The 12,157-nt window shown below is 32.2% G+C and overlaps 1 protein-coding gene across 1 annotated transcript in view; it reads left to right on the forward strand.

Moving 5' to 3' along the window:
* LOC146538938 (dual 3',5'-cyclic-AMP and -GMP phosphodiesterase 11-like) overlaps positions 1–12,157 on the forward strand; it is a 122,967-nt gene that overhangs the window by 44,978 nt on the left and 65,832 nt on the right. Inside the window, exon 4 of the mRNA XM_085185931.1 lies at positions 10,892–11,030. Coding sequence (XP_085042057.1) covers positions 10,892–11,030 — 139 coding nt within the window. The remainder of the gene's footprint in view (positions 1–10,891; positions 11,031–12,157) is intronic.

Genomic DNA, 12,157 nt, shown 5'->3' on the forward strand with positions numbered 1-12,157 from the left:
ATACTTTCAAAAATCTAAATTTGAAATTTTATAAAAATCGGTGCGGATTTAAATTTTTTTCCATACAAACTTTCAACCCCTATTTCACCCCTTTACGGTTAATTTTTTTTAAAATCCCTTCTTAGTGGATGTCCAGATTACGAAAGTAAACATCTGTCCAAATTCCACGTTTCTACGCACAGCGGTTACGGCTGTGCGTGCGTCTTACCTCAGTCAGTGAGGACAAGTCCTTTTATATATATAGATAATATAGAAATAACAATAAGGAAAACCGAGTTAGATAAAACCTGAAAGAGTTATATTACAAAACTAAAAGCGTTCACTAATAAATCGATACAAACTAATCCCTATATCTTCTATCCTATAAAACGTTTTAGAAGTAATACCTATATATATACAGGGTGTCCCAGGAGTCAACGATAAAACGAAACCAGGTGATAGACCAAGTCGTGACAATTATGAGAAAAATATAAAAAAAAATCTCTGTCATGCATTTTTCATATTATTTTGATTTTAAAAAATATCGGAAAAACCGACACCCTGTGATGGTTTTTCAAGTCCCAGGAGTACAAATATTACTCTTTCTTCATTTTTTTTTCTGTAATGTAATCATGAGTAACCCTTCTGTGAATTACAGTTTAAGATTGAAACATACCTGCATCAGTTTTCAATAAAATATCGTGTTTTTGCCAAACATTAAATTTAAAATATTTAGTACACCCAACTTTAACCGACTGTACTATAAAAAAAATGTACTACACTGTTTTTGCAAGTAGTTTTAAAAGTTGGCGCATTTAATCTGGATTCCGAAATGGTACGACACTTGCTGGATTACTTCTTTGTTGAAGAGAGAAAAATCGAAATACACGATAATCGGGATAACGTTCAGCGTTTTGGTATCTTTTCCGATACATTCTAACTGCAGCATTAGTATTACATAACCATTCTCCATGAATGAAATGCATATTGGCAATGTGTCAAAGACCGAGTATATGGCCTGCGAGAGCCCGGACTCGAGCACTATCCTTATAAGTCCTGGGCCAGCCCCTAAGTCGGATAAGCGTTGCCTGGGTTAAGTGGCGGGAGATCACTGGTGTGGTCTGTGATCGCAGGATACTATCCAAACTCTTATCCGGCCAAGGAGATCGTGATCGATGCCTCCAGACTCGTGCATGACGGATCCAAGGTACCTAAACTTTTCCAACTTAGGGGCTGGCCCAGGACTTATAAGGATAGTGCTCGAGTCCGGGCTCTCGCAGGCCATATAGGTCTTTCACGCATTGCCAATATGCATTTCATTCATGGAGAGTGGTTATGTAACGCAAATGCTTCAGCTAGAATGTATCGGAAAAGATACCAAAAAGCTGAACGTTATCCCGATTATCGTGTATTTCGATTTTTCTCTCTTCAACAAAGAAGTAATCCAGCAAGTGTCGTACCATTTCGGAATTCAGATTAAATGCGCCAACTTTTAAAACTACTTGCAAAAACAGTGTAGTACATTTTTTTTATAGTACAGTCGGTTAAAGTTGGGTGTAGTAAAAATTTTAAATTTATTGTTTGGCAAAAACACGATATTTTATTGAAAATTGATGCAGGTATGTTTCAATGTTAAACTGTAATTCACAGAAGGATTACTCATGATTACATTACAGAAAAAAAAATGAAGAAAGAGTAATATTTGTAGTCCTGGGACTTGAAAAACCATCACAGGGTGTAGGTTTTTCCGATATTTTTTAAAATCAATATAATATTAAAAATACATGACAAAGATTTTTTTTTATATTTTTCTCATAACTGTCATGACTTGGTCTATCACCTGGTTTCGTTTTATCGTTGACTCCTGGGACACCCTGTATATATAAGTAAGTAATACCGCTACCTATATTATATAGGTAGGTATACCGACCTCGTTCAAGTGTGTATCTACCGGCTATCGTTATCGATGCATGTGTAGTGCTCATAACACTCGATTACTCCGGGCTAGTGGCAAGCCTACACACGCTGTACTAACGACACAAGGGATTTAGATATTTGCTTGTGCTATACAACTCTAAATGAGGAGAAAAGCTGGTGGAAGCCGAGTTTTGAACTGTGATTACAGTGCTATTTTGACCTAGATCTTACCCATCGTCCGTAACGCGACTGTGGTGGGTTCGATCCCATAATCTGCCATTCCATCACATTATCATTTCTGCGGCCTGACACCAAGGCAAAAGCCCGCCGTTGAGTTCTGCCAGTCTAGGTGCCTATGACAATTAAATATTTTCGTAGCATATAAACCTGATGTTTTGCTAGGAAAACCAAGGTACCGATTTCTCTCGGTACCTCGTTTATTATATGCGCATCATTTTTTTAGATTTTATAGATTGTTTTGTAATAATATATTTTTATGGGAGTATGACACTTTATATTTCAAAATGATTTACTTGCAAAAATTAAACGTAAAATTGCAAAATAAATAATTTCAAAAAAATACTAAAGTGATTCCCACGTTATTTTATAAATTACGTATATTTATATATTCTTTTAGTTTTTTTACATCTTTCAATTCTCATAATAAATCTTACAAATAGGTGTCTAGTTCTTAGCCCATGTTTTAGATAGAACGTGGGCCTATCAGAGATATAAAATCGTAATAGATATTGCTTTAACTACCTCAGTATAGCTCGTTGCTTCCTATATCGTAATATTTATTACCCATAACACCATTCCCCGTTTATTTGGGATATAAATTTTCGAACACGCTGTATAACAGCTATTAGATACAGGTTTTGCTAGGTTAAACGTAGCAAAACCTTTGCTAGTTAATAAAAAAATCTTGTATAATTTAATACTTATAAAACTGGCTTAGATCGCCGAATTTTTTATTTAAGTTTTTTTTTAATATTGTGTAGATGTTAGATTATAATATTATGAATATTTATTAAGTTTATTATAATAAATCAATCAAAAATAATAGGAATTAATAATTTTTATAGAGCTCAATTATAGTAGAGAATATACTTATTCTATTTCAAATAGTTTATATCAGTTTTTGTTTTTCGTGATCAACTTTAATCATAAAATAAATATAAATATTATTAAAAATAATTTCTATTAGCTAATGTCCTTAATTTATATGGCAAAGTACATACAAAGCCTGAGTAGTTGCAAACAATTTAAACTTGGTGAGTAAATTGGCTTGGCAACTTCGAGAAAATTATATCAAGCTTAATTGAACACAATTTAAGATGTTTTTTTTTAAAGAATTTAAAGTATTCAATTAAGATATAGTCATTAAAATTAAAATTTCGAAATATACTGTCCTTTTTTTCTCGATCATAAGGTGAGCCCGAAATGTATAGTATTGAATTAATATTTTTGCTTATGCTGATATATATAAATCAAATCAGCTTTAAGCTGTATCTCGCGTGTATCAGGGTAAGCAGAGAGAAATTACTGTTAAAACACTCCGTTCTCCACTTTCCGCCGAATTTCACTCGGCATTGCATATCGAGTGGCGAAACTCAACGGCGGCCTTGGTGCCAAGGAAGAAATGAAATATTAATAAATTTCCCTGAGTGGGGATCGAACCCACAATAATATATGATAATTTAGAGTAATAATAACAAAATTAAACTGAGTAAATACTCAATGTTTGCGGTCACTCTCCAAAAGCTAACTTGCTTATTCTAACCCGCTAAAATAAATTCTACTTTCCACTGTACTTATATGAAATATCTACTTCGCTGAGCTCTAACGTTAAGTTAAGACTAAAATTTTACAAAACAAATATTTCCTAAAAACATTTTCTATGATTCCGGCTACATTCTACTGCTCGTGTTTTGAACTAAGTTTTACTCTAACATTGTATATTGCCATATTTTTCAGAAATTTACTATGAAAGGATTCTTTGTGTGTATATTTTCTGTAAATTCAGTTTGTATTTCATCTTTTAAGTCTTATATTATTATTATTTTTATTTTTAAGTTATTATTTTTATTGTTATTATTTTTTCAACTTCAGCAGCAGGGTAGCCATAGGGAACCTAGTGTTAAGACTTGTTAAGTTGCTTTGCCTAGTGTTAAGTTGAGTGGCAGAACTCACCGCCGCGCTTTCCCTCGACACCAGAGCGAGGAAATGGAAATATAGACGTAGGTAAATAAATATTCAACTTTCTCGAGTGGGGATCGAATCCACAACCGTCGCGTTACAGTCACATCCTTGTGCCGGTGCGCCATGACGACCTTTATTTTTGGATTATACTTTTTATTATTATTGTTGATTTAAATTCAATTCTTGAGCTACCATCAGTATTCTATGTGGTAGTTATATAAATTTAATTTCCTCCTTAACATTGAACAGAATTTTATAGCTTATAAAAACAAGCATCGCTTTACGATGCCGTATATTTGGGCATGAAATTATCTGGCCAATAGAATTTGAATCGATAACCTCTTCACTCCAGTCTTGGCTTTAAGGCTTTCCAATAATTAATGGACTGAAAGTGCCGTTCCCGTCTCTCAATACCGCTCATTAAACTAAAACATATTAAAGATATCTCGTTGAATCGATTTCTGATATATATCGATATTATATATCTTTGGGGTTCATATAGCAGAGTAGACAGATGTTAGTGTTAAGACACTCCGCTCTCCACTTTTCGCCGAATTCTGGAGGTATTGCGACTGGCGATTCAACAACGACTTGACACAAGAACGAAGAAATGAAAATATATAATATCTTGGAATGAAACTCGAACCCATAAACAGTCGTGATTACAGTCACACGCTTGTGAGCCAGGTGCGCCACGACTGGCACCTGGCCTTGATTTTTCTCTAGGATTTATATTATTATTTTCTATTAAAAAAAGTAAATGATGTTCACATCTCCATCTTCTGGAGTATTTGGTTGGCAACGTCTATGCATGGGCGGAGCAGACCAGCTGTTCACTCGCGTTAGCATCGTGAACGCAATTTACGTTGAATCTACAAAGGGCTGGTTCGAGACAGACGTTATGAACATTGAATTATTTTATCATAATATCTGCTTTGATTTCTGCTAAAATTTGCATTTCACGCCAAAACTACTGAACCGATTATCATGAAACTTTGTGCATTCACACTTTTTGTACTTTCTACATTCTTCTAGGCATTAGAAACGACTTTTTTTCCTTCTACGAATCCTATCGCTGTAATATAAAAATAAATTTAAGCGAGGAGAACCTCGTTTGACTCTCTAGCTATTTGTTCTTCTAATTCGAAAAATATAATATATATAACTAGGTCAGTAGGTAACATATAGTTATTAATAAATACAACTGACAAGCAAGATGAGAGGGTATTTTAATAATATAATGTCTTAATATCGTAAACAGAATGTGTGCTAAGAAGAAACACGTGGACGCCTCGACTGGACGAAGGTCAAAAGAGGGATTATATTTCCATCAGTGCCAGTCGATAATTTGCTCGATTATTGAAAGATGATGTTTCTTTTATACATAATATTTAATAGAAACGTAAATTATAATAGAATTATATATAATGATTTTTTTTTATTTTTTTTTTGTATAATATATACAAAAAGTTAACTTAACATACAAATGAAACTTAAACAAATGTAGAGGATGATATATAAAAAAATATATATATTTACAAATATTATGGGTGATAGATTACTTGGGAGGTCGTAAAAGTTACATACATAAAAATGTAATAATAAAAATCATACCTGCATTAAAATGTATTTAATTTTTATATTATTTGAAATTTCTCAACATTATTTCTTATGATCTGTGATGTGAAATGAAATTGTTCACTTAAAACTTCATCGTTAAAGTTGTGTTAAGAAGCTATAATATAAAACTTTTCACCTTTGAATATGCGAGCAGAATAGGGGAATTAAAGTAAGTATGCAAATAACTGAGTGTAGTGAACTCTAAGAGTGATTTTATGTATGCAGTCTGACTTAGAAGTTTTTAGCGACTTTCGCTAGAGCTGAAAAACTTCAAAATAATAGATGATAGAGTTTGTCGTTGCTTTTGTGCAACTGCATTGTCACTTTTTATAGAAGTTCGTAAAATACAAAATAAAAATATTAAATGTAATAAAATTGTTGACTTGTTGTCTAGTACTGTCTTTATTGTACGTGGACTGCAATATAAAACTACTTTTTCTACTGAAATGTTACCGCGTTATAGTGTTGGAAACTATCTTTATATTAAACATTTGGTTAAAATGTTAATATCTTCGTATTAGAGGACGTCTGGCAAAAAATTGCTTTATATACCCACAAAATTTGACTGTCGCGTCCATTATTAAAACAAGTGTCATTTTTCTCTGGAACCATCCACAAAATAATGTCTATTTCATGTATTTTGTGAACGATGTTTCTTCTGCACTTTCCATAGTTGAGGTCATGTCGTTCCGCTGGGATCATGGAAGATTCTTTTGGCTCTCGTAACCCTGAACTTCGGCGGTCGACCTTGAGCTCTTAGTAGGTAATGTAGATGGCCTTCATCTGCCAGTCCACGAGTCCTACATAACCCGCTTGAGCCCCCTCAGGTGGCGTACCCATAAAAGGGTTACCGTACGGTAAATAAAAAAAAAACTAACGAATAATTCCGTTGCGGACTTTTATCTTTGGTTTCAAACTTTAAGAAAATCAAATTTTAAGTTCCTGAAGTGATATTCGAACTTAAAGCTTTACCATTTTGTGTGTTTTAAATACGTTGTATAAAAATAAAATTACATGTACAAAAAAAATACATATAGGTCCATTCGTAACTAACTTCATCAATTAAAACATTACGTTTCTCAAAGTTTAGCACAAATTTTGAAATAGACAAATAATTCTATTACAGATAGACCAAATCATCTTAATCCTTTATATTATTGAATAGGCAGATTTACATACATAATGCAATAAAGGGTTAAAATTCATTACTTACGCTAAAATAAACTTTGCAAAGCTCGACTTTCACTATAGAGCTAAATTTAGTTGGAAGGGAATCAATATGCCTCGTGCCTCGACTTTTCAGGGTTAAATCACTGGTGGAATTTAATATTTTTCTAATATATTTAATATCTTTTATCTAAATAAAAACCACATACATAAATATACAGTGTGAAATTGAAGAAAAATGGACCTACAAATTAAAAATTGGATTTAAAGTCAACTGACGCCTATTTTATCTTTGTTACAACAATATATTTTTTTTATGGAAAAATCAAGCTTATATTATTATTAACAATATAAATTTATTTTCAATATAAACTTGGTTATTATTTTTTTTTTTATTATAACCAATATCGTCCAAACAGGCTATTTTAGATTAAAAATATTTCAACCCAACGCCCTTGTACGTCCAACGCATTCTGTTCTGATAGTGATTCGTAGTTGTTTGCATACTCCCCCAGAGATGAGGGTTAGAGTAGTTAGCATTTACATAACAGCGGCTCTAAAGTGATTCTCGTTTAACTTCCATATGTTCCTGAAGAGATGATTGAGAATATTGGTTGGGGTTGAGAATATTTGCTTAGTGTTATTGGTTTCTGTTACATTTTCGAACTAACAGGGTTTATTATTTTTTGTCTTTCTGTCTTTTTTGTCTTGCATCCTGCAAATAGCGGTGCATGCAAAGGGAACATGGGAACCTATTGTTGAGACACTTCCGGAGACTAGCTCTGCCGTAATCTGCCTTGTAAAAATAAGACATGGAAATAAATGGTGCCCATAACTTTAGATATATTTAAATAAGTCTTCATTTCGATATTTTAAGTACCTAGTAGGTAAAACATAAAAAAATAAATTAAAAATCATATAAAATTTTATATGAAAAGCACACGTTATTGTCTCTAATATTATTGTTATAACCTCACTATTTCCGAGCAAATTAGTTAAGTTTGAAATTACTTTTCCTGTTTAGGTACATTGTATGTACGATGTTGTCTAGAAGGCGCATAAATGAAAAGCAATTTTAAGATCAAAGCTGATTTATTTTCTTTTGTAAGAAAACTATTTATTATTTTTCCTATAACTATCCCAAACACGCCTGCCTGTACAAACATCGTATTAGAATAGACGAGAAATATTTACCAATGTTTATGTAAAGCATTATGTGTAAATTCTATTTATATTTGTAATAAATAAAAACGTGTTTACATTTTACCTTCCAAAATTTGATTATTTTCACATCATAAAAATTAGTTAAAGCGGGCGAAGCCGCGCGTTAGTCGCTAGTCAGCTATAAATTATTTAAACTACAATAAAAAAAACATATTAATTAAGCTTAAATAACATACTAAAACCAATAACTACTATAATTTAATAACGACAATGCCTTTGTGCCAGTATTTGCATGCGATAGCTCGTGTCAGTTTCAATTAGGCGAAAACAAACGTGGCTTGCTTGTATAATTGCGACTCGTACTAGGATCGCATACGATCGTCGATAACCATCAGAGCGTGTCTATTGCAATTAAGAAGATATTACAATATGGAGTTCTTAATCGGTCTGTTGAATGGGCAGATGCTTCTGTTTATTGCCATCGGGAATGGGAATTCATTATGGGAAGTTTAATTGCCAAGTTTCACGAGACTATGTTTTCTACTTATATATACTAGGAAGGGTTCCCAAAGTTTGGTAACGTAAACTTGGCTGTACACTCGATAGAGTGCACAGCCAAGTTAAAAAGTTTGTATTCTGCGCGAAACATTTCAAGCTACTTTTGAGTCCTTCATAACTCGTCAACCAATTAGTCTACATGCAGGAAATTTAGCACATTTGTTAATACCTTTGGGGGGTTTTAAAAATGTGCTAATAAGCTTTTGAATTTTATCTCTAGCAAAGAATTCGGCACCAGTATAGATCTACCATTGTTTTGTCGGTGAAGTGGAGAACATCGAGTTATTTTATAGTTAACTTGGCTCTCATTTCATTTAAGTTTTTGATGGGATATTACAATATGACGTCTTTAATCGCTTTGTTGACTGAGCAGATGTTTCTGTTTATTGCCATTGGGAATGTACTGTAACTTTAATTGCAAAGTTTCACGAGACGATGTTTCCAACCTACATCCTCGTACCGAAAGTTTGGTAAAGTAATAATTTAATCATATTATTTTACGTATATTATTATATGCTCTATCTCTCTCTCTCTGCTCTCTATGCATCACGCCATTTCTTAGTAATATTTTAGCTTAGAAATTCAAATAGAAATAACAAAATTCTAAATAAGTTACACTAAATAAGAAAAGGCTTAAAATATTGCAAGTGACATCTTACTAAAGATCCTGTTTCCTGAGATTATGCTCGTTCTGCTAACGTACGCTGAATTTTTTGTTCGTATTGCGTTTCATGTGGAAATGTTACGTAGAATTATTTTCAGCCTTTTACTCCTGAAAAGTACTTTTTTAGCTTTTATTATAATTACGTACATATTTTTAGTTTAGTACGTTTTTTTTAGTTTAGTACGTTTTTTTTAAGTTTTACAAATTTTTACATTAGCTTGCATATAAATAAATAATTAATGTTCTAATAATCTCGCACATTGCATAGAATTCAGGGGGAACATAGTGATAAAACACTCAGCTGCAATGAAGACACTTTCATTTCCTACGACTGGCCCCTTTTCAATAATGATTTTATAAAATAAATATTCCATATATATTTACGTAATGAGATCTTACTGTAAATGAAATACCATGAAGCCAATTAAACCTCTTTCACTCAAGTAAAATGACTTTGACGTTGAACTTTTAATTACAAAAGAAATCTATTGAAGTTAGTCGACATTTTACATAAGTAAATGTTTATAAAAATTGTATTATTACTGTAAAGGCGGAACTAGTTTATTTTGCAATTATTTATATTTTAATAATTATATAATAAATAATCGGAATAACAATGAATCTTAATGGCGATGAACAACCTTATTGGCCTATAGAAATACCCAGTAAGTTATTATTATTTTATCAGTGTAAAGTTATTATTAAAAAAACAAGGAACCTGGTGCTATGACGCTCCCTTCCCTATTTTCCGCCGAATTCTGTAGAAAATGCGTGTTGAGTTACGGAATTCAACGCCGTGGTTTTTCTAATAAATGAAACTATAAATAAATATTTAATTTTCTTGAATGGGGATTGAATAAATGTTTACACGTTAACAGTCAAACAATAGTTATGATATCCCAATAGTTTATTAGGATGGCGTTCCACAGCCACCATGATTATATTTTTTTAATGTCATCTAAGAACACTTGAGCTGCTAAGACGAATCTAATGATACCTCAATTGTGAAAATCTTTTCAGCGGTTCTGGAGATATGAGGTAATAAAGAATATTACATACATACAAGATATGAGCGAAAAACATAACCCTTCCTTAGCAGTATTGAATTAAATATTATATAAATATATTATTTAATTCAATACTTGTACGATTTAATTAAACAACAAATGCCAAAGCATTAAATGTTTCTGCAAATGAGAAAACCGCATGCGAAATTTCAACATTTTGAATGAAATTCAATATGTAATTGTATAAGCTATACGTTTGTTTTTATATTCGACGGGGTTTTATGGGATTTAAATATTTTTTTAACCTTATTTGTAAAGCAAAACAATTGCTTATTTATGGAAATACAATAATCCATAATTTTGTAGCGAACTGGAAACCTGTCGTCTAATTTTATATTCGTATAACCTAATGTTATATGAAACGAGAAATATTTAATTTAATAAATTTCTGAATGAAATATAATAAAATAATTTGGAATGTTCATGTACTAGGGTTAACTTTATAGTAAACGCTTTTTTTGTCGTTCTAACTATATATTTTGTAAATCCATCCTGTATGGATCCATCTTGTTGTACCATTACACATAACTAAAACCCAGTTCCATTGTTCCAGGTCTACAGCTGCGGAGTATAGAGGAGCCGCAGGGAGGCGCGGGTGGAGCGCCCGCGCCGACCTGCTACGACGCGGAGTGCGCCCGCACAGAGGCCTGGCTAGATGAGAATCAAGAGTTCGTTCATGATTATTTCTTAAGGTAAGCCTTTTGTAACTTCATCTAAATTATTAATATGCTGTAATAAAATTATAGGATAATAATATTTAATTTTTTTTAGATTTAATAAATTAAACGTTGACTAGCTATATTTAAATATATCTCATAATCGTAAAGTTAGTGATCGAAATTCACACTCAAAGATGGTAATATCTGTAAAAGGAGGGGTTTTGATATTTTATGTCGTAATAATTATTAATTAGGGAGAAGTCAATGATAACTATTGTTTTAACGTTTTGGTAACTAATTGTAATGCTTAGATATATTTAAGAAAAAAAATGTATACTTAAGTATTATAATATTATATGCATAAATATTTAAAATCAATTTATCTTCTCACCTGCTCCAAAATATTAGGGAGCAAAATACGTGAAATTTGTGGGATTTAATCAGTATCATAGGTAACAGTTAAAACCTGGTTGAGAGTTTCTTTCAGTACGTCGACTCCTCTAATGAATGTCAAAGTTTGCCTTTTAGCGAGAGCGAGAGATACAGAGAAATAAACTATATTTTCTTTTCGTTATTACAAACGGAATGTATAGTATGGAGGCCGTCGTGGCTCCTGAGCCAGTGACGATTGTAGGTTCGATTTCCATTCGAGGGAATAATTTTTTTGCCACCGAGGCGAAAGCCCGGCGTTGAGTTCCGCTACGCTACGGCTCAACACGCTATGCCTCGAAAAATTGAGTGGAAAGTGGGTAGGGAGCGTGTTAACAAAGTTCACTCTGCTTTTCCTGCTGTGTGCGGGATACAGCGTGAAGCTGAACTGAACATTAGTTGTAGTTAAAGATAAGAATTTTATTATTAACTATCAAATATTTTAACAAGCTTAATATAGGTACTTGTGTGTGATAATATCCGTAAAAGCGACGTTTCATTTCGCTACTTATTTTCAAGCGTAAATACAAAATGTAGTTTTTGTTTCATTTTGTGTGACGTTTTGAAATTATTTTAAGATTTATCTTGTTTAAATTGAAATTTCTTTATTATTTGCTTTTTTTTTTCCATTTCTCATATTTTTTCGAAAATAATATCAAAATTTACTTTATTCTTATTTTATTTTTTGTGTGACAGTTTAATAAAAATGTAAGGCCTTGATATTTATTACT

This window comes from Heliconius melpomene, chromosome 5, assembly GCF_056956725.1.
Source record: "Heliconius melpomene rosina isolate 202511_hmr_F chromosome 5, ASM5695672v1, whole genome shotgun sequence".
Classification (NCBI taxonomy): Eukaryota; Metazoa; Arthropoda; class Insecta; order Lepidoptera; family Nymphalidae; genus Heliconius; species Heliconius melpomene.